The sequence below is a fragment of the Cnephaeus nilssonii genome, assembly GCF_951640355.1.
Source record: "Cnephaeus nilssonii genome assembly, chromosome: 19".
NCBI classification, from domain to species: Eukaryota; Metazoa; Chordata; class Mammalia; order Chiroptera; family Vespertilionidae; genus Cnephaeus; species Cnephaeus nilssonii.
This window is the reverse complement of record NC_137090.1, coordinates 457,809-479,971: the sequence shown is the minus strand read 5'-3', so window position 1 is coordinate 479,971 and position 22,163 is coordinate 457,809. Positions and strand designations below refer to the sequence as shown.

The following is a 22,163-nucleotide window of genomic DNA, read 5'->3' as shown; positions in this document are numbered from 1 at the left end:
GGGGCGTGGCCAAGCTGGCTGAGGGGCGGGGCAGAGCTGCCCGGGGGCGGGGAGGGGCGAGCACGCTCGGGCGTCCTCGCGCGACCCCTGTACCCCGAGTCAGCCCCCTCCTCCCTCTGCCCCTCGCCCCCTGCTCCCGGCAGCAGCCCCGAGCCGGCCCCTTCCCGATTGTAGGCTCTACGTCTGCCTCCGCGGGTGTCTCGGAACCAGCGGCCGCCGTGGACAGCCCTGGGATGGGCCTGCAGGCTCTGCCCTTTACCGGCGGGTGACGGGGAGGGGGGAAGCCGAACCCGCCCCTCCAGGCTCCCGGGGCCGCGCCCTCGGACTCTGCACGGGGAGGGCCTTTCATCCTGGACCAGCGGCCGGAGAGATGACTCGGGCCAGGCCGCAGGGGACCCAGGTGTACACCCCGGCCTTGGGCTGCCCCTCCTCCGCGCCCCTCCCGACGTCCGTCCTGCACACTCAGACCGGAAGGGCGCGCCCTTGGGTCTGGGGTCACTCTGAAGGTGAAGTTGACGCCTCTAGAGTTTCAAAGGGTGAGGCCAGGACTGCCTGGCCCCTCCATTCCATCCTCTTCCTGACTGGCCATGCTCAGAACAGCGTTTTAGTGGTAATCACATTAGGACAGCCCCAAGTGGAAACAACCCAAATCTCCATGACGGCCAGTCCATACCGTGGAATATTACTCAGCCGTGCAGAGGACGGAGGCATGGAGGCGACAACGTGGGTGAAGCTTGAAAACGCTGAAGAAGCCAGACCACCAAGGGCCACACCCTGTGTGAGTCTGCGCGTGTGGAGTGCCCAGGACAGGCCCATCCAGAGACAGACGGCAGATGAGGGCGGGGGAGGAGGCCCCGCTCTGGGACAAACACATCTCGGAGCAGGCAGAGGTGACGGCTGGCAGCATCATGCATGTACAAAAGCCACTGAATTGAACACTTTAAAATGGTTACTATGGCCCGGCCAGCGTGGCTCAGTGGTTGAGCATTGATGTATGAACCAGAAGGTCACAGTTCGCTTCCCAGTCAGGTCACCTGCCCGGGTTGCGAGCTTGATCCCCAGTGTGGGTCGTGCAGGAGGCAGCCAATCAAGGATTTTAACCCATCATTGATGTTTCTAAGCTCTCTCTCCCTTCCTCTCTGAAATCAATAAAAGTATATTTAAAAAAAAAATAAAGTGGCTAATATGGTGAATTTTATGTTATGGGAATTTTACCTCCATTAATAAAACAACAACATGGCCCTGGCCGGTTTGGCTCTGTGGCTAGAGCGCTGGCCTTTGGACTGAAGAGTCAGGGTTCGATTCCGGTCAAGGGCACATGCCTGGGTTTTGGGCTTGATCCCCAGTGTGGGGCGTGCAGGAGGCAGCCAATCAATGATTCTCTCTCATCATTGATGTTTCTCTCTCCCTTCCACTCTGAAGTCAATAAAAATATTAAAAATAAATAAACAAATAAAACATGGATCACCCTGGCCGGTTGCTCAGTGGTTAGAGCGAAGGGTTGAGGGTTCCATTCCCGGTCAAGGGCACATATCTCAGTTGCAGGTTTGATCCCAGGCGCCTGCTGGGGTGCGTGCAGGAGGCAACCAATCAATGTGTCTCTCTCGTGTGGATGTTTCTCTCCCCCTCCTCTCCCTCCCTTCTCTCTCTAAAAAAAAAAAAATCAATGGATGCCCTAGCCTGTTTGGCTCAGTGGATAGAACATCAGCCTGTGAACTGAAGGGTCCTGGGTTCGATTCTAGTCAAGGGCACATGCCCAGGTTGCGGGCTAGATCCCCAGTAGGGGACTTGCAGGAGGCAGCCAATCAATGATTCCCTCTCATCATTGATGTTTCTATCTCTCCCTCTCCCTTCCTTTCTGACATCAATAAAATTATCTTTAAAATAATAATAAATAAATAAAAATAAGAAATCCATGGAAAAATATCCTTAGGTGAGGATTTAAAAAGCAAACACAAACAAACAGGGGTCAGTCCTGGGGAGTGAACCCAGGTCCCTCCCTGGGGTCTAGAGGGGTCCTCCCACCCATGTGTAGGACTACAGTTCCCCCAGTGCCGTGGTCGGCAAACTCATTAGCCAACAGAGCCAAATATCAACAGTACAACGATTGAAATTTCTTTTGAGAGCCGAAAACCGACTTCTGCGCATGGGCCACGAAGTTTCATTCGCACTGTACGTGTGCGCCCGCACGTGGTATTTTGTGGAAGAGCCACACTCAAGGGGCCAAAGAGCCGCATGTGGCTCGCGAGCCGCGGTTTGCCGACCACTGCCCCAGTGCATTCGTGCCTGCCAGCGCCCCTGCGCGTGCGGCCCCTTCCTCGGTCAGGTGTCCGTCCACTGCCTTCGCTCAGCTGTTCCCTGTCTCCCCTCCTCAGCGAAGGACGGTGGTTCGGCGCCCATTATGCGCTCAAGGGACAGCTGTGTCTGAACAGAATTGGAGGAACCACCACCTTTTTTTAATCCTCACCTGAGGATACGTTTTTACTGAGTTGAGAGAGAGAGGGAGGGAGAGAGGAAGAGAAACGTCGATCGGTTGCTTCCCATACCCACCCCAACTGGGGTTCAAACCTGCAACCTACGTATGTACCCGACTGGGAGTCAAATCTGCAACCTTTTGGTGTAGGAACAACCAACCGAGTCCCCAGCCAGGGTGGAACCAACACCTTCACTTCAAGGCAGTGGCCGGGAGGCCAGGCTCAGGAGTCCGGAGCCCAATATTCAATCCCTCCTCTGCCAGCAGCTGTGCAACCTTGGGCAGCTAACTCAACCTCTCTGTGCCTCTGTTTTCTCATCTGTAAAACGGGGATAAGAGCACCAAACCCCTAGGGCTGTGCAGAAGGTTCACAGGGTTACCACATGCACAGCTCAGAGCAGGGCCTGGAAGCAGGTCATCGCCGTGTAAATATTGGCTGTTTGTATAACTACTGTTTACCTGGGAAACAAATCCTCACACGGGCAGTCGATGGTGCCCGGGCTGGACAGTCCCCCCTCCTGCTCAGATCCACGGAGCGAGTCCGGACCTGCACTCACCCACCCCTCCCTCTTGGACCTGTGTCTGCGTGCCGAGGGGCAGGGCCAGCACTATTATCCTCATGTAATTAACAAACATCGCCAGCCAAGTCCTGGTCTGGGGGAGTTGGGATGGACATGCCAGCCATCACCAACTGGGCAAGGCCTGTGGAGGAGAGACAAGCTCCACGCAGCAGCCACAGGGGCTCAGGGCTGCCGCTTGCAATGTCTGGCAGCTTCCAGGGGGAGATGGGCCCCAGGATCTGAAGGGAGAAGAATGACCTCAGTCGCTGGGAGGGGGCCAGCAGGTAGAGCCCGTGGTGGGACCTGGAGGCTCTCCCAGGGGTGAGAGGCAGCATGCATGTGTGCTTGTTTTTGTTTGTTTTTTTAATATATATATTTTAAATATATTTTATTGATTTTTTTACAGAGAAGAAGAGAGAGGAATAGAGTCAGAAACATCGATGAGAGAGAAATATCAGTCAGCTGCCTCCTGTACACCACCCACTGGGGATGTGCCCGCAACCAAGGTACATGCCCTTGACCGGAATCAAACCTGGGACCCTTCAGTCCGCAGGCCGACGCTCTATCCACTGAGCCAAACCGGTCAGGGCTAAATATATTTTTATTGGTTTCAGAGAGGAAGGGAGAGGGAGAGGGAGATAGAAACATCAATAATGAGAGAGAGTCATTGATTGGCTTCTGGGGATCGAACCCACAACCCGGGCATGTGCCCTGACCGAGACTCAAACCCGGGACCCTTCAGTCCACAGGCCGATGCTCTATCCACTGAGCTAAACCGTCTAGGGCCATGTATGCTTTCATGTGTGTGCTCGGTGTGTGTCCTGCACAGCCAGCGCCCAGCCATTGCCGGGGGAATACTCTGGAACATGCTGGGATCGCCCGGCTCCGGCTCTGGCTCTGGCTGGACAGAGGCAGCGGTGGGAGCCCGGAAAAGCAAGCAGCCTTTCAGGTTCCGGCGCTCAGAGCCAACCCCGTGACTCATGGAGCAGAGGTGAGCATCCCCAGGCACAGCAGAGGGGAACGGAAGTGAGTTCACGCCTGCAAGCAGCCATCGGCCAGGCGCAGGCGAGGCCAGGCTGAGGCCCGATGTGGGCCAGGGTCAGGCTGGGGCCTAGCACCAACAGGCATTTGCTCTGGAGGCAGCCAGCAGCCACACACGGCTACTTAAATTAATTAAACAAAGAAAAGTAAAAACCCAGTCCCTCGGCCGCCTCACTAGCCATGTTCCAAGTGCGCAGGGGCACCCGGATTAGACCGCACAACCGAGTGTTTCCATCATCCCGGAAAGCTCTCTGGGGCCCCTGGAGATCAGGGGTCTCGGCCGAGGGGGATTTTTGGGGGGCATCTGGCCGTGCCCCATTATCACAACCTCCACATCGAAGGTGGAGGTCAGGGGTGATTCTCAACGCCCTACGGTGCACAGGGTGGCCCCAAGTTGGCCCAGAGCACCCAGAACCTTAAAAGCTGCTCTTCCTGGCTCCCACGGGGCTCTGTCCATATTGGCTCATGTAACAGTTGCACCACCTTCTATAAGATGCCAGTGAGATTCTGGGAGTGGGGTGTGGTTGATAATAATCCATCTATAATAATAAAAGTGTAATATGCTCATTAGTCTGGACAAAGCCTCAGCTTCGGAGCCTAGGCAGAGGTGGTTAGGGGCAATCAGGCAGCAGGCAGAGGTGGTTAGGGGCAATCAGGCAGGCAGGCAGGCAGGCAGGTGAGCCCTTAGGAGCCAGCAGTCCTGGATTGCGAGGGGGAGGGAGGTGAGGGGACATCCCCTGAGAGGCCCCAGATTGCGAGAGGGTGCAGGCCATGCTGAGGGACCCCCACTCCCCTCCCCCTGCTCCCCCCCTGCAGTATTTCGTGCACTGGGCCTCTAGTGTATCCATATGGCTCATGAACTGTAACAATTGCACCACTCGGTAAGGTGGCAGGGAGAACCTGGGAGCCGAGGGTTTATAGGAACTCTGTGTACTATCTTTGCAACCTTTCTGGACATCCAGACATCTAAAACTGTTCTAAAAGAAGTTTATTTTAAAAGTTTTAAAGATTTTACTTTGTTGTAGACTCCTGATTGTTACCATAACAAGGTAAAGGCCTCCATCATTCCCCACTTGGAAGTCATTTTAACGAGGCTTTAAATCTGTCATCTCTTGAGATGGAAAGAATCCGTGCACACAAAACCCATCTGGAGGGCTGCCTGTGGGGCAGGGGAAGAGGATGGGGGTGAGTGAGTAAAATATAAATAGATGAAAGGAGAGAGGGCCAGACACCTGTGAATCACCATCATGTTCCACGGCCTGAGGCGTGTGATGCCGACCTGACCCTCAGAGAGAAGGAACCCGGCTGGGACCTGGGCAGCTGGCAGGCAAGCTTCCTGAGTTTCCGGTGAGCTTCTCTGTTAAAGGGGGCTGGGAGGGGAGGCAGTCGCCACAGTCCCTCCCCCCACCCCCTGCCAGGCCTCCAGGTCAAAGGAAGGAAGCCCAGAGCTAGGTGGGTAGGTGGAGCAGAGCTGCCCAGACCAGCATTGCCCTGTGAAAACAACAGCGTGGACAGGCTATGATGTAAGAAACACCCAAACAGAACTGTTTTAAATACACAGAGGCCTAGAGAGCACAGAAAGAGGGGTGACATGGGGGTGATGTCCTCATACAAGGTCTTTGGGGCCTGTTAGACCTAAAATCGCTCTCATTACCTGCCCTGTCCCGGCCTTGTACCCTGAGCCTTGAACCTTCCCCATAGGGCGGTGCCAAGGATCAGCTCCCTTGACTGCCTGCTTTTTTTTTTTTAATTTTGATATACATTTATTTATTTATTATTTTTAATATATTTTACTGATTTTTTACAGAGAGGAAGGGGGAGGGATAGAGAGTTAGAGACATCGATGAGAGAGAAACATTGATCAGCTGCCTCCAGCACACTCCCTACTGGGGATGTGCCCGCAACCAAGGTATGTGCCCTTGACTGGAATCGAACCTGGGACCCTTCAGTCCGCAGGCCGACGCTCTATCCACTGAGCCACACCGGTTAGCGCTTGACTGCCTGCTTTGTTGGAATTCTATTTTCTTGGAAATGTAGCGGCGGAAAGGGTGGGTGCAAGTATGTCCTACCGCTTGGGCATCCTGGGCTCCAGTCAGTGCCAGATAACCCTCCAGGGAGGGGGGGGGGGGCAAACTTACCAAATAAAAATACAGGGCACCAGTTAACGTGCACTCCGAATGATAAGAAATAATCCTTAGTGTGTGCAGTACAAACCTAAGGGAGCCCAAGTGGATGGGGGGTTGCCTGGGCTGGGGGAGGGGGAGGGGAGGGAATGGAGAGGAACTGCTGATGGGTGATGAAACGTGGTGTAAGTGTAGATGTGAGGATGGTTGCACAACTGTAAACACGGCCACCAGCGAGCTGCCCGCTTCCTGTAAGTGAACTTCACGCCAAGCGCTCTGCATCCCGACAAAGACCGTGCTGAACCTGGCGACTCCTTCCAGGGCCACGTTCTCGTCGGTCGGCGCCCCGGACCGGCGACCGCGCGGTAGCCCTGCGGGGAAAGGAAGGCCCAGACCCACACGTGACCAGGTTGCCCGGGGAGGTGGGGCGCTGGGACCCCGCTCCGATCTCGGGTTCGAGTTCCCACGCATCCTTCGGAGACTTCCGTGTGCCTGGACGGGAAATCACTGGAGGCCGCTCTTCTGGGAGACGCGGCAAGGAGGGCGGGCTGAGTTGTGCTGGGGGGGGGTCTCTGGACTGGGCGTCTCCCTCGCCCCGCGTCCCCTCCAGGCGCCCCATAAACACAAAACGCCCGGCTGCCGACGCAAACCCGGCCCTCACTGGTGGAGCCCCGAGCCGGCTCCGCCTTAAATAGACATCTCTGGGCCATGATTGGTCCATTGGAATCACATGCTCAACCCTGGCCCAATCGCCGAGGCCGCGGCTTGCTGCACGGTGATTGGCCTGGCCTGGTCACGTGACGCAGGTGGGCGTGTGGATATCGGGCCGCGCAGCTGACACCGGTCCCGCACCAGCCCGGCGCCTCTCGGATCCGCGGCCGCGGGACGCCTGGCCGCGCTGGGTTCCGGGGGCGTTTCGCAGAGCGTCGGCCCGCGGACTGAAGGGTGCCCGGCGGGCGGGTCTAAGGACCGCATTGCACGCCTTTTGCTCCGAAGCCGAAGAGCAGTTACCTGTGTTTTTAAAGCAGCACAAGGGCAGCCCGGCTCGCAGTCGCCCGTCCCGGCGCCGCGTCCCGTTTCCCCCGGTGCTGACGCTTCCCGTCATCTCAGGGGTCACCTCCCTGACTCATCGGCTTTGCCCACAAGGACGGACAGTCCGGAAGCGGAGAAACGGCGACCCCTGGAGGGGACGCCAGTGACTGCGAGGCCGGTTCCCAGCGGGGAGGTGGCCAACGTGCCACGGCCCTCGGGGCCAGCAGGGGGCGCCCGCGGGGGAGACCCCACTGGGGCGGAGGCCTCCGGAGGGGGCTGGGCCAGGGCGGGGGCCGGGGCGGGGGGCGGGGGTCCCCGGATGACCAGGCCCCAAACACACGTCCCAGACTCTGGGGCAGTGAGCGAGCAGCATACTTTCCACCGGCGAGTCCAGCCGGACAGACATGATCAGACACGGGGACCATCCGTGACCGGAAGGCCCAGGACAGCCGCCCGCCTGGCTCAGCGGATGAGCGTTGACCTGTGAGCCAGGAGGTCACGTTGGATTCCGCGTCAAGGGCACATGCTGGGGTTGCAGGCTCCACCCTCGATCAGTGATTCTCTCATCATTTATGTTTCTGTCTCTCTCTCCCTCTCCCTCTCTGAAATCAATAAAAATTTATTAAAAAAGAAAAGAAAGGTCCCAGAATGGCACGCTGACCTCTTACAAGGTCTGTGCTTGGAACAGACTGGATACAAGGAGGCTCTGTTTTCCTTATGAGCATTTCTAATAAAGAATTTTATTTTCCTTTTATTTTTACTTGTGTAAATAGCTGGTCATCTGAATTAAAATATTAAAAAATAAACGGCACTATTTTGTCCCCTGGCCTATCAGGATGACCCCTGAGCCTCCAGGTCCCTTCCCTCTGAGAGCACAGGCCACTGAGAAAGTTGGGGGGCAGGATGGGGGGATGGGAGCAGTATTGTGGGCCTGAACCAGCTGGGAGGGGTGAGTTTGGGGGGAAAGAGTCCTGTAGGGCTGGGGGTGGGGGAGCAGGTGCCTGAGCATTGGCTGTAGGTGGAGGAGGAGCACACTGAGTATGTTTTTGTGGGGGCAGACTGGGGGGGCGCTGTGGATGAGGGGCAGGCTGTGTGAGGGGCGGGCTGGGCGGGGGCAGGCTTGCCTGGGTCTGAGGTCCTCCAGGGCCTGAGGTCTCCAGGGCCTTCTCCCACGCTGCCACGGGATCTCCTGCCCAGGACGGCTCCTGTTCCTGTTTTTCCACTGTAGGCTGAGTCATCCTCCCTGACCTGCGTCTGACAAGCAGGATCCCATGGTGACACGCCCCTGACATCCGCATTAGTAACCTGGCCAGCATCCACCGGGGAGGGGAGCCGGGGGCTGGCAGTGAGGATGGGCTCAGGGTACGTCAGCTGAGCGATGGGAAAGATAACATTAGACTCTAAACCTGAGTCTTTACCAGGACCAGGACGGAGCCCCAGCCAAGGTCAGCTGGCCACGCTGCTTTCTTCTTTTTAAACATGTTTTTATTGATGTCAGAGAGGAAGGGAGAGGGAGAGAGACACAGACACAAACATAAGTGATGAGAGAGAATCACAGATCGGCTGCCTCCTGCACGCCCCACACTGGGGATGGAGCCCCCAACCCTGGCATGTGCCCTGACTGGGAATCGAACCTGGCCTCCCGGTTCATAGGTCGATGCTCAGCCCGTGGCCACACTTCTTAACTGTCCTGCCCACCAGGCGGTACAAGCCTCCCGCCCCTTGCAGGACCAGCCCTAGGGCGGGACGAGAGCCCCAGCCAGAGCAGCGCCCCCCAGGGTCCCTTCAGGGCCCAGGCAGGGTGGCTTCTTTGGGCGACTCTGCCCAGGTGACCCCCCTGTCCGAGGCCTTGTCCAGGGCAGCGTCCACCCTGGGACGGGGGCAGCGAGCGGGCTGGTCTGGGAAGGAGCACAGTGTGCCCGGGGACAGCGGCCTGAGGCCCTGGGCCTGTGTCTTTGTGCCTGGAGTGTCACTTCTTACCCGTAGGAGGCCTGCCTGCTCCTGCCTCTCCTATTCAGTCCCAGGAGCTCTCTCTCTGCTAAAAAAAAAAAAATGGCTCCTTGCCCTCTGTCCCCTCCAACTGCTCACATCACTGACTTTGGGGAGGGGTGTGCCCTCCTGGTCCCCAAAATCCCATCCTCTCGAGTTGGTTTTTAAAGTTTCTAAACCTGCCTGGCCGGCGTGGCGCAGTGGTTGAGCATCGACCTATGAACCAGGAGGTCACAGTTCAATTCCCAGTCGGGGCACATGCTTGGGTTGTGGGCTTGATCTCCAGTGTGGGTTGTGCAGGAGGCAGCTGATCCATGATTCTCTGTCATCATTGATGTTTCTATCTCTCTCTCCCTCTCCCTTTCTCTCTGAAATCAATAAAAAATATTTAAAAAAATAAAGTTTCCAAACCCTGGGCCCCCCCCCAAACCACCCTGAGACGCTGTGGGGATACTCACTTCTCCAGGAGAGACCCGGTTGTTAGTCCATGACCCTCGCCCAGCCCACGGGGAAGTCACCGTGAGGCTGGGAGGGGCTCCACCTCTTGTCCACGCCCTGCCGGCTCTGGGCCTCAGCTGTCCCTCCCGTCCGTCAACAGGGGGCAGGACTGCATGGACTTGGCGCTCCCTCCCAGGCCTGGTGCGTGGACCGGACTGCTCCCCGCCCTGCCCCTGCCTGGTCCTGCCACCAGGGGGCAGCTGGCCCTCTGGAGAGCCCCAGGCTCTGGGCTGCGTGGCCCGGGAGGGAGGCACTGGCCGCTTTGCACACCTGGATGGACGAGGGCCCCAGGGCACCCACAGGGCGTTGGATGACCCCACTCAGGACCCAGCTCAGCCACTCAGCCACCGTGCGGGGTGAGGCCAGGCCCTGGGACACCATGGGAGACAGCTGGCAGGAAAGGCCTGGGGCTGCAGACGGAGAGGGGGGGGATGCAGGAAGGTGTGGCGTGGAGGGGAGGGGAGGGTGCGGTGGAAGCCATGGCACCGTAGGGCCCTGCCCTTGTTGGACCCTTCCCCGGGCTCCCTGGGAGCGGCCGGAGAAGCCTCAGGCCCCACAAAGCTGGCTCGGCCAGGCAAGGGTCCTGGGGTCGCTGGGGGGTGGGGTGGCCGACTGAGATGGGTGCTGGGCAGAGATGGCGGGAAGTTCCGTCCCAACTTGAGGGGGGTAAGGGGGGGCCTGTCCTAGGAGGGGGAGCCCCGAGGGGCAGAAGGTGTCCCAGGCAGCGGAAGCACCTGTGGACGCGGGAGCTGGGGAGGTGGGGCTGAGAGAACAGGTCCCGGGGCCCAGGTTCTCACAGAAGCGAGAGCCGGATGTGGCCTCCCAGCCCACCTCCGAGGACCAGAGACAAACAGGAAGCCAGGCCGCAGGCCCTGCATGTGGATTGGCCTTGGGGTCTGGGCTGGCTGTCCTCAGGGTCACCAATGAGGCTCTGTCTCCTCTGGCCTCCGGGAGCCGCTCCCAGATCCCATAGCAGGCCTGGGGCTTACCACACCGGACACAGGCACCTCCTGGGCCCCGTCAGCTACGGCCGGAGCCCCTCAAAGACCCCTGGGAGCCCTGGCCGGTGTGGCTCAGTGGATTGAGCATCGGTCTGTGGACCGAAGGGTCCTGGGTTGGATTCTGGTCGAGGGCACGTAGCTCGGTTGCAGGCTCCTCCCTGGCCTGGGCCCTGGTCAGGGCGCATGCAGGAGGCAACCAATCGATGTGCTTCTCTCACACCGATGTTTCTCTCTGTTTTTCCTTCTCTCGTTCACTCTTTCTAAAATCAATGGAAAAATATCTTCAGGTGAGGATTAAAAAAAATAAAATAAAAGACCCCTGGCCCCCGGCGGTTCGGGTCTGGCCCAGAGCCACCACCACCCCCCTCCCCAACACACACACACACACACACACACACACACACACACACACACACTTTCTGGCATCTTCCCCGGGGCCTGCAGGCAGGTGTTGACCTTAATCAGGAAACCTCAGGATTGCACTGAGCTGTGAGCACAGAGCGGGCGCTGCCCCCACACCCGCTGCGGGGCCCTGGGGGCAGAGCCCTGGGGTGGGGGACCCTGAGGGCAGGGCCTGAGACCCAGTGGGAAGTGCCTCTGGCATTCGCCGTCCACTCCGACCTGGAGGAACCTGCATTTCCTTAATGTGACCTCTGCCCCTTGCCCTCCTTTTGTTCAGACTGACCTCCCAGCACGCAGACTCGCCCCCTCCCTCTCCTGCAAATCCAGTCCCTCCCTTTAGTCTCAGGCCCGCGGGACCTCGAGGCCCTGGCTGACTCGGGCTTGTCTTAGTAGCAAAGCCTGTGCAGGCCGGTCAAACCGGGACCGCGTCCAGGCTTGGAGTGCCAGCCCCAGGCCTGTGGAGCGGGAAGACCACGGCCACACGGGGGGCAGCAGAGCAGAGGTCGCGGGACATCGGGACCAGATGCACAGGCAGCGACCCCGAGCTCAGCTTAGTCCCTGGGTAACCCTCTCGGGCAGCCATGGAGGGCCAGGTTCTATTCTTATTTATTTATTTTTAAAAATCTATTTTAATTGATGTCAGAGAGGAAGGGAGAGGGGGAGAGAGCTAGGAACATCCATGATGCGAGGGAATCATGGATCTGCTGCCTCCTGCACGCCTCACACTGGGGATGGAGCCCGCAACCCGGGCCTGTGCCCTGACGGGGAATTGAACCGTGACCTCCTAGGTCCTGGGTCGATGCTGAACCACTGAGCCACACCAGCCGGGCTCAGGTTCGGTTTTGCTAAAGGGGCTGCAGGGCCTGTGGCCTAGTGAGGACTAAACAACGCATTCAATGACCAGTGAAGCCAGCAGCTTGAGCCGGAGGGACAGGGAGGGGCTTGGTGGGGTGAGGAGCTGTGGGAGCCCCAGGCCGAGGGGGGTCCTCTGAGCAGGGAGGACCCCTGCCTGTGACCAATGTGTCCCCCGGGAGACCAGGGGGGCTCTGGGAGGCCCAGAATGCTGCCCACCCCCCACGGGGTGATCCGAGAATCTGCAAAGGGTAGGAGAGAGGGCAGGAGGAGGAGGGGCAGAAAGAGATGTGGCAGGTGGGTGGGCTGGCTCCGAGGCCAGGGCCCCAGGCGCGGGGGCGGGGCGGGGGGGGCAGCGCCCACGGTGGGGGAGGCAGTAAGGCTGTGGCAGGGCCCAGGGCGGGCTGAGTGCAGAGGGGCCCGGCTGAGCCTGAGGCTGGGACTTGAGCTTGGCCGGGCCTGCAGGTGGCTGTGGTTGTGGGAGTGCCGGGTGACTTACCCACGGGCTGCCTGCCTTACGGTGCTGTTGTATCGCAAATCAGCGAGCTGGACAAGACGCCTAATGAGCCAGCTCGTTATCTTCATTGCGCGCGGGTTCAGAGCAGATTGCCGGTCACATCCTGAGCACCCCAAGGAGGAAGCATTCTCTTTTTATATCTTTCTTAGGTCCCTGTGTAAGTTACTTTTACAGACAAGGTGCAACCATGAGTACCTATCATATCTATACCTGGCATCAATATCAGGGTATCCATTAGATGGCTCGCTTGCAAGGCCAGACAATGAAGTTTATCTTTTCTATTCAAGCAGAAAACAACGTTATTTCACAGTCTAAAAATAACAGAGTCGACGTACAGAGTAAGAGACCAAGAAGAACAGAGTAGTTCAAACAGCAGCTTTTCCAAAGGGGGATTACTGTGCTTCGGTGTGAGAGACCCAGAACTCAGGATGTGGTCCAAGCTTGTGTGATTGTGGGCAGAACGGGCTGGGGGAGCGATGGGGGAGGGGGCTCGGGAGGATGGGGCTGCAAAGCTGAGCGAAGCCAGCCGGGGCGGATGTCAAGCCAGTGGGGGCGTGAGAAGTTGGGGGTGCTGCAGGCCCAGCCGCCTTTTCCTGCACCCCAACTGCAGCCCCCGGCCCAGCCGCACTGCAGTCTCAGGAAACCTCCTGGCCTCCTCCGTGGCGAGGCAGACGGGTGCCTGCGAGGAGAGGCCTAGGGGAGGGGCTGCCGACCCGCGGGGGCTGGTGGAGCCCGGACAGTCTGAGCGTGGCCCGCTGTCTGCCGGACGCCCTTCTCCTCCCAGGACATCTGGGCTCCCGCACCCTAAGGCGAAGGCTGCACCCCTCCCCTCGCACAGCCCGGCCGGCCTTGACGTGGGCCTTGTGGACAAGAAAGGGGCCATGAACAACCTGACAGGCTCAGGAGAGGCCTCCGAGGCGGCCTTTCGAACGCAGAGACCGGAGCCACCACACAGGGTGGTCTAAACGGACAACTCCTTCCCTGAAAGCGGGAGGCCGGTGTCTGCCTCGACAGGTGCCACACCTTTCAGCCGAGTGGCCCTCTTCCCGGCCAGGACACACCGCTGCCCAGGACGGGACCACGGAGCCTGGCCGTCATCTCGTTCCCGAACACCGTCTCCGTGGGCTGGGCTCTGCGTGCTCATTGTTAACTGTCCGGTACCCACCGACATCGGAGAAGCTTTTCCTCTCCATTTCACTTGGTTGTTGGTGTCAGCCCTCACCTGGGGACATTTTCCCACTGACTTTTAGAGAGGGTGGAAGGGACGGGAGGGACAGGGAGCCATCGATGGGAGAGAGAGACACGGCGATTGGTTGCCTCCCGCACATGCAATCAAGGTACCTGCCCTCGACCGGGAATCGAACCCGGAACCCTTCAGTCCATAGGCCGGCCGGTGCTCTGTCCACGGAGCCAAACCGGCGAGGGCTCCATTTTACTTTTCACCCACCCAGAGGTCTCCCTGCCCTGCTCTCTCCCACCGCCCTGCCCTCACCAGCGGGCTTCAGGGAGCCCCCGTCCGTCTCCGCCCTCGAATCTGACGTAGGAGATGAGGCGCCGAACGTGTGCCCCGGCCCCGGCACATGCTCTCAGTCCGTGGAGACCTTGCTCCCAGCAACTGTCACCAGTTTGGCTCCAATAAACTCGGAAACTCTTACGGGTTTGGATGTTTCTTACGGTGGTAGCTTCAACCCCTGAGGGTCCGCCAGGGCAGTGATCGGCAAACTCATTAGTCAACAGAGCCAAATATCAGCAGTACAACGATTGAAATGTCTTTGGAGAGCCAAATTTTTTCAACTTAAACTTCTTCTAACGCCACTTCTTCAAAATAGACTCGCCCAGGCCGTGGTATTTTGTGGAAGAGCCACACTCAAGGGGCCAAAGAGCCGCATGTGGCTCGCGAGCCACAGTTTGCTGACCACTGCGCCAGGGCATCCAGAACTGGTGGTTCTCATGGCGTCCCCCCCCCCCCCCCGCCTCCATCTCTCCCCAACTCCGTCCAGGGCGGACTCCCTGCCCGCGGCCACCCTTGTCCTCAGTCGCAGGAAGAGCTGCCACCTGGTGGGGTCACAGGGCTCCTGGCCCCCCAGAGCAGGTGTGCTTCCCCCCCGCCTCCCTGCTGGGGCCAGCCCCATGGTGCGGGGCGGAGGGCGGATTGAGGGGTGCCTGTGTCCCCCTCCTGGTGGCCGGGGTGGCCCAGAGGAGGCCTGAAGTGTGCACAGTGTGAAATTGCTGGGGGGGCTGGGGGGGGGGGGCTGGGGGGAGCTCTGTGCAACCAAAGAGGAGGCAGTGAAAGGATGTAGCAGAAAACAGACCATTGTGTCAATTAATTTAAAGACATTATTTCCAGGACTCCTAATGTGTGGTGCTTTTATTTTATTTCTTGGTCAATCCTCCCCAGAGGATATTTTCCCATTGATTTTTAGGGAGAGTGGAAGGGAGGAGGAGGAGGAGAGAAACATCGATCGGTTGCTCCTACAAGGGCCCAACTTGCTGTTGTGCCTACTCTGCATCTGTGATTTCGCACGGGTTCCTCCTCCAGCCCTTCCCTCGAGGAGCTGAGCCCCCGGCTGCTCGGACCCGGGATCCGTGTTTCCTGCGGACTCGGCCTCCTCGCTGTTCATCAGGCGGCTTCCCTGAGTCCCGAGGGGCCCAGGTCTGGTTGAGGGCGGACACTGGAGTCGACGAGGGGAGAAGAGAAGCCCTTTACTTCTGGCAGGCCTGGGTCAGGCCAGGTGGCTCAGCACACAGTCCACCCGCCTGGCGTGCCGGCTGCCCGGACCCCAGCTGGTCCGTGTGAGGAAAAGGGCGGCTTGGTCTCTGGCGGCTCCCAGGGGCCAGGGGCAGCCCATGGGGTGAGCAGGGCAGCCTTGAGGGTGCGAGGCAGGCCGGAGAGCTTCCTGGAGGAGGCGCCAGGAGCAGGCGGGGCAGAGGCCGGGCCGGCTCACTGGTTGTGGTGGGGGATGGAGATGGTGTTCTGGCGGCTGCAGGACATGTCTTCATAGATCACACATGTCATGCTCCTGTCCCGCGCCAAGCACATGTTCCTGATCTGCAAGGGAAAGCCTGTCTGTGCGGGCAGTGGGGGTTGGGGGGTGAGGAGGATGACCTTGCCCCCGGGACCGTGTCGGGGGGATGGGGCCTGGGCTGGCACCAGGGGCCCAGGTGACCACCTGCCCGTCCTCTCCCACCTCGGACAGGTCCACACAGGCTCACACACCGATGTCACGCTCTGTACACACACATGCTCACACGCATGCACACTCGGTCATACATGGGCTTCACCCCTCAGACGTCCGACCAGGACCCGGCCCAGCCCCTGAGCATCCTGTGCCCTGAGTCCTTAGGGCTCCTGGCGGCTCCAGTTCTGGGTTCCTCTCCCACCTCGGTCCTGGGAGCCCCCAGGGACCCCGATGGAGGGGACAGGGAGCCCCTTTTCTCCCCTCCCTGCTCCCGGGGCAGCCGGCCTGCGGGGACAGTGACCGCGAGGGGCACACTGACCTGCCTCCTCCTCAGCACACACGTGGCGGCCAGGCCCAGCACGACCAGGAGGCAGCCCAGGGCCAGGGCCACGGGGAAGGTGAAGTCGGCCAGCTGAGTCCCGGGGCAGGCGTTGGCCGCTGGGGACAGTGTGTCTGGAAGAAGTGGGGAGAGTCCATGAGAGTCTTCAGGGTGCAGATGGGGGAGGGGGCTCCCAGTGGGGGCGAAATCCAGGAGGCTCCCTGGAGGAGGCGGGCTGACGCTGGAGTGGAGGGAAGGGGCCCAGGAGGGGCAGGGAGAGCCGGTCTGGGCGGCAGGGGGGGCGTGGCCCCCAGGGTGGGCGCTGCCTACCTGTCACCACCACCGTGGTGCCGGCGCCCCAGCCCTTCCCCTCCACCATGATGGCCTCGCAGAAGTAGGTGCCGGTGTCCTCCGGCCGCAGGCGCCGCACGGTGATGGTCAGGCGGTCCGTGGGCCCCGAGAAGAGGACGCGGCCCTGGAACCGCTCGTCCACGGTGGGGGCGCTCGCGCCGTCGTAGTACGTCACCTTGCGCGTCTTGGGCAGATGGCCTTGCCTCAGGTGGACCCCGAGCAGGGTCCCGTTCACGTGGACGGAGCAGGTGATGTTGGTGGAGCCCCCCTCGGGGGTGACTGTGTAGAGGGGGGACTGCCACACCTCTGCAGGGAGGACCCGCCAGTCACCGCCGGCCTGGCCGCGGGCGGACCTCTCTGCAGGGGGCGGTGGCGGGGAGAAGGCCCCCCCACCCCGACATGGCCCCACAGGCGGGGCCCCTTGTGGGAGCCTGAAGCTGCTCCAGGCGCCAGCACGGGGTCTGGGGGAGGGGGATGTTCTGGATTCTGAAGGGTCCCTGGGGGCCCCGAGGGGCCAGGCGGCCTGCGCCCTCTCCCCACCGCCAGGGTCGGGCAGGGGCAGCTGGAGCTGGGGTTTCTTCCTTCCGGAGCAGCGGCCCTTTGTGGGCAGCCCTGACCCCTCCCTGGCTCTCCACCGACTCTCTCAAACGGCAGCCCAGGGCCGGCCGGTCGCTGTGCTGACCACAGGGTCGTCCTGGTACGTCCGGCTCCCGAGTTCGATCGCAGGGCACGGACAAGAATCAACCAGTGCGTAAGTGGAACAGCTAGTCCATGTTCCACTCTCTCTCAAGTCAGTCAACAAATTTAAACCTTTTTAATTAAATGACAGCCCCCAGGATAGCTGGAGAGGGAGCAGCACGGACCGGCCTCCTGCACGTGCTCGGACCGGGAATCAGGCCGCAGCCTTTTGGAGCATGAGCCCCGCCTGGGACAGCACAACCTTCTCACGGGATCCGAGCCTCAGCGTCTCGGTCAAATCCTGCCACTTTTGGGGGCACCAGGGTTGTGGCAGCTAGGCCCACCCGCCCCTCGGGGTAACTGGTCTCCCTGTCCTGCTGCAGAACTTCCCGCGTGTCTGTTTGAAAAAGAAAACGAGGCCCGGCCCGCGTGGCTCAGTGGGTGAGTGTCAACCCAGGAGCCAGGAGGTCACAGCTCCATTCCCGGTCGGGGCACAGGCCCGGGCTGCGGGCTCGATCCCCCGGGCGGGGCGTGCAGGAGGCAGCCGATCAGTGATCCTCTTTCATCATTGATGTTTCTCTCTCCCTCCCCCTTCCTCTCTGACATCAACAAGAACAGACACTACAAAGAAAAACGCTAAACGGCAGTCCCTCTGATGGGGCGCTGGCTCCCTGTGGAAGGACCCGGACACGGAGGGAAGACAGAGGACGGACGCAGCGCCAGGCCGCTCAACCCGCAGCCCCTGCCCAGGTGCCCGCGTTCTGTGACGGCCCCGAGGGAAGGGCAGGCTCCACCCACCACCCCTCGTGGGAAGGCGCGTCCCTGGCAGGAGAGCAGGCGGCAGAGGGGAGCTGAGCCCAAGAGGACTGGTCAGCCTTACCTCCAGCAGGCGGGGGGTCGGCGGCGGCCAGCACCAGGAGCACGGAGAGCAGAGGCAGCCCGGGGGCCACGCTCCCTGCCATCCTGCCACCGGACCAGGGGCAGGGGCAAGGCAGGGCCCCACGGGCAGCAGCAGCAGCGACTCTCCCAGTCCAAGACCCAGCTGTGTGCCAGCACCTGGGAGGTGCTGCCCCCAAGCCCGATGAAAGGTCACTTCCGGGGTGGGCGGGGCGGGGCAGGAGGCCGGCAGCGAGGGAGGGGGGGAGGGGGGAGGTGGTGGGGCCTCGGAGGGCTTCCTGGAGGCAGGGCCCTGGATGGACAGGAGCCTGAGGCCCAGGCTGGGCGGGTGGGCCCCGCTCCCCCACGTCCTGCCGAGTGCCCTCGGGGTGGCGGCTGTCCTGGCCCCTCCCGGCTGCATCTCCTCAGGGAACATCAGGGCAATGGAGACAGCGGGGAGGGGGCCCAGGGGCAGGAGGAGGGGCCCTGGTTGGGGTGGGGTCAGCCTCCTGCGGCCCTGGTCCTCTGGGCCATCTTCTACGAGGACCTCACTCATCCTAGAGACCTGGGCTCTTGCAGTCACCGCAGGGGGGGGGGGGGGCAGACTGGCTGTCCTGCAGGGACGGCTTGGGAACACAGACCCAGCGGGAGGCGGGCCACCCACGGACCCAGACGCAGCTCTTTCCACGTGTCCGGCCGGGTGTGCGGCCCCCCCACCCACCGTCACCTCAAGATTAAAATGACTTTTTTGTTCTGTTTTGCTTTTTGTTGTTAATCCTCACCCAAGGATACTTTTCCATTGATTTTTAGAGAGAGAGGGAGGGAGGGGGGAGGGGGAAAGAAACGTCGATGTGAGAGAGACACATGGATTGGTTGCCTCCTGCATGTGCCCCGACCAGGCCCGGACCAGACCTGCACCCCAGGGACGCGCCCGTGCCCTTGACCAGGAAGCAAACCCGAGACCCAAACCCGAGACCCTTTGGTCAGCAACCGATGCTCTAGCCGGCGGAGAAAACCGGCCGGGGCTCAGGGGGACCTTTGACTTCCCGAAATGCAGCCATGCTTTGGCCGATGGAAAAGCGTAACTTCCTGTGGCCCCAGAGCAGGGGCCTGGATGCCCTGCCCGGTGCCTGCAGCCAGCCATGCCCCCCGCGGCGCACAACCAGGCCCTGCAGTGGCCGAACCTATCTTAGCCCCCGGGGGTTCTGGGCCCTGGCGCCTGGGAAGCCGCGGGGAACAGGGTCCCATCACCGTGGGGAGGAGCCGCCGGGATGTCCAGAGCCCGCCTCCCTGATGCCTGAGAGGGTGAGACTCTCCGGCACGGTTCGCCCATCGTGTTATTTTATTCGCTTTAAGAGTTGGCGTTAGGGCCCAGCTGGTGTGGCTCAGGGGCTGAGCGGTGACTGATGAACCAGAAGGCAGGGCTGGATTCCAGGTCAGGGCACAGGCCCGGGTTGCAGGCTCCAACCCAGTGGGGGGTGTGCAGGAGGCAGTCAATCCATGAGTCCCTGTCATTGTTGATGTTTCTCTCTCTCTCTCTCTCTCTCTTCCTCTCCCTTCCTCTCTGAAATCAATAAAAATATATTTTTTAGAAAGTTAGCCTTAGGGATGAGGCACTAGATACACTACTTGTAGGAAAAGCTCTGATGTACTCAGTAAAGATGGACCCCGTTCAGTGGCATGGTGGTGGTGATGAAGGCGTGTGGCAGTGGTTTTGGGGTGGGGAAGGGCCAGCGGACAGGGCAGCGGGGGGGGGGGGGGAGCGGGGGGGGGGGCCTACAGCTAAGGCCCGCAGTGACCTGCCCACCTCTTTCCAGAGGGACGTGCGCCCCCTCGTGGTGGAGGTGGGCACACAGCATCTTAGGCCTCTAACCGCCCCACCTTGGCCTAGCGACTGCAGGCAGGAGGGTGCCCAAAACTTATTCTTGCTCAGAGTCAAGCAAAGAGTCGGCCCAAGATCAACTGCGGACCAAACCTGGAGCATGCTGAAGGCACAGCTGGTCCCCAGGAGCCCCCTCCCTGCCTGGGAAGGAGGGGTGCAGAGGGGTGGTCCCCTTTGGGCAAGGGCTCTGGAGCTTAAGATGTTCACGTTTAGGTGGTGGGAGAGGAGCCGAGAGGGAGGGAGGTTCCACTGCTGGGGGTCGGCAGCCTTGGGGGTGGGTTCAGGGGCTGGATTCCGGGTGCCAGCTGGGCCTGCTTCCGCTCGGATGGGCACCGCCTACTCACCTGCGGAGGGAGGGAGGGCGGGGGGCGTGAGTGATGGGGCTGTGCATGCTCAGGCACACGCAGACACGCGTGTGCCACGTGTCCTGGGTCTCACGGAAGTCCAGCCCCATACGGCCCTCCAGGGTGTCCTGGGGACAAAGGGGGGCCGGCAGCTGGTGGAGTCCTCTGAGACCCTGGACTCCCCCACTTCCCGCCCAGCCCACAGGCCAGGGGTGGGCCTTGCACCTACGTGAACTGAACGTGCATGGGGTGACCAAGGTTCCTGCGCCAGAACTGTAGGCCTCCCAGTGCCAGGATGCAGAGCAGCATGGGGACCAGGATGAGGGCCACGTGCAGCCGCCCCGGGGATGGGTCCTGGGCCGAGTGCAGGTCCTGGGCCGGGCGGGGGTCCTGAGTCCCTATGGCAGCAGGAAGCAGGGGGTGGCCGTGGCCTCCTGGAACACACCAGGGGGACAGCACCCGGCCAGAAGCCCAGGGACAGACAGTGTGCAGGGAACGGGGTGCGCAGGCGCCCGTAGGGGGCCGGGCTCCCCCACTGCAGCTCTGGAGAAGGATACCTACCCCAGGGGGGCGTGGAGGGCTGCTCGGGAGGCTCTGCAGGGAGATAAGGGTGGTCAGGGGGCCCCCGGGGGCCGGCCTGAGGCAGCCCCACCTCCCACTGGCCCAGGTGCCAGGAGCCCTGGGTTCAGGAGTCCCACCAGGGCCCGTGCCCCCCAGGCCCCCCTCAGGCCACAGAAGGGGGAGGGGCTGTGGAGACTTCAGTGCTGAGCAAAGGAAGAGGGGCGGGGCGGCGAGGGGGACTTAGGGGGACTTAGGGGGCGAGGGGGCAGTGCTCCTGGGCGGACAGGGCCGGGGAGGGTGTCCGAGCGTAAGGGTGGCCCCGGGAACCGAGGGGGCTGGTGTTCCAGGAGGTCACAGTGGGGCACAGAGCTCAGGGAGAGGCGAGGGGGTTGGTGTGGTCTCAGCTGATTGGTTCCATTTTCTCAGTGAACCAAAGTGGGCGGGTCTTAAGGGAGCAAGGGGACAGGGCGGGTGGTGGGAGAGGAGGCCCCGGCGCCAGGGGACAGTGTCCGGGGGGCACTGGACATGGAGAGAAATCGCAGCGACTGCGGGGCCAGCAGGGGAGGGCCTCCCCAGGTCTGGGGGGAGTTGCGGCCCCGCCCCTCACCTGAAACGTTCAGGGTGGTGCATAATTGCTCTGTCTGGCCTCCCACGAGGGTCCACCGGTACTCCCCAGCCTGGCTGTCCCGGGCTTCCTCTGTCACCATCCTCGCCGAGGGTCCCTCAACACAGAGCCGCCACCCGCCCCCGAAGGAGCACCCCGGAGGCCGCCTGGGTGAAGACGGCCCGGCAGTCCCCCCCACGCTGGCAGTCCCCCCAGCCGGGGGCCCGCAGGCAGACGCTGACGTGGAGGAAGGGGTTGGAGATGTTGCAGGTCATCTTGGCGGGCGCCCCCCCCTGGTTACTGACACCACGCCCTCCGTGCAGATGGGGTCGTCCCAGGCTGTGGGGGGGGGACATTCACACGTGACCACGGCTGGGCCTCAGCACGTTCACCCACAGCCCCTCCCTGGGGCCACGGTGAGTCCCTGGGCCTGCGCCGGCCTGTGCGTGCTCCTTCCCCCACTGCTGCCCCCTGCCTCCCCTCCGAGAGAAAGAGAGAGAGAGAGAGAGAGAGAGAGAGAGAGAGAGAGAGAGAAGAGAGAGAGAGAGAGAGAGGGAGGGAGAGGGAGAGAGAGGGAGGGAGAGAGAGAGGGAGAGAGAGAGAGGGAGAGGGAGAGAGAGAGAGAGAGAGAGGGAGAGGAAGAGAGAGGGAGAGGAGGAGAGAGAGAGGAGGCGGGGGGGGAGAGAGAGAGAGAGAGAGAGAGAGAGAGAGAGAGGAAGAGAGAGAGAGAGAGAGGGAGAGAGAGAGAGAGAGGGAGGAAGAGAGAGAGAGAGAGAGGAGGGAGAGGGAGAGAGAGGGAGGGAGAGAGAGAGAGGGAGAGAGAGAGAGGGAGAGAGAGAGGGAGAGGGAGAGAGGGGAGGAAAGAGAGAGGGAGGGAGAGA

The 22,163-nt window shown here is 61.2% G+C and overlaps 3 protein-coding genes across 4 annotated transcripts in view; all 3 read right to left on the bottom strand.

Moving 5' to 3' along the window:
- The window catches only part of OGFOD3 (2-oxoglutarate and iron dependent oxygenase domain containing 3), a gene marked incomplete at its 5' end in the record, with an annotated part of 80,339 nt that overhangs the window by 27,013 nt on the left and 31,163 nt on the right, over positions 1–22,163 (bottom strand). The gene's annotated exons all lie outside the window — the stretch shown is intronic.
- CD7 (CD7 molecule) lies at positions 14,854–18,110 on the bottom strand. The gene is made up of 4 exons (XM_079797610.1): positions 17,896–18,110; positions 16,317–16,643; positions 15,987–16,120; positions 14,854–15,537 (listed from the first exon to the last, which is right to left on the bottom strand). The coding sequence occupies exons 1-4, from the start codon at positions 17,975–17,977 to the stop codon at positions 15,430–15,432; spliced, it is 651 nt and encodes a 216-aa protein (XP_079653736.1). The 5' UTR covers positions 17,978–18,110; the 3' UTR covers positions 14,854–15,429.
- SECTM1 (secreted and transmembrane 1) overlaps positions 19,991–22,163 on the bottom strand; it is a 9,059-nt gene continuing 6,886 nt past the window's right edge. For both annotated transcript variants that reach the window (XM_079797616.1, XM_079797617.1), the window contains 3 exons: positions 20,679–20,711; positions 20,347–20,515; positions 19,991–20,117 (listed from right to left, as the gene is read on the bottom strand). In XM_079797616.1, coding sequence (XP_079653742.1) covers positions 20,114–20,117; positions 20,347–20,515; positions 20,679–20,711 — 206 coding nt within the window. In that variant the 3' untranslated portion in view covers positions 19,991–20,113. The remainder of the gene's footprint in view (positions 20,118–20,346; positions 20,516–20,678; positions 20,712–22,163) is intronic.

Coding starts and splice junctions, on each gene's coding strand:
- CD7 (XM_079797610.1), bottom strand. CDS start 17,977: ATGGCAGGGAGCGTGGCCCCCGGGCTGCCTCTGCTCTCCGTGCTCCTG. Junction 16,644..17,895: donor CGACCCCCCGCCTGCTGGAG/GTAAGGCTGACC, acceptor TCCTCCCTGCAG/AGGTGTGGCAGTCCCCCCTC. Junction 16,121..16,316: donor CACCACGGTGGTGGTGACAG/GTAGGCAGCGCC, acceptor CACTTCTTCCAG/ACACACTGTCCCCAGCGGCC.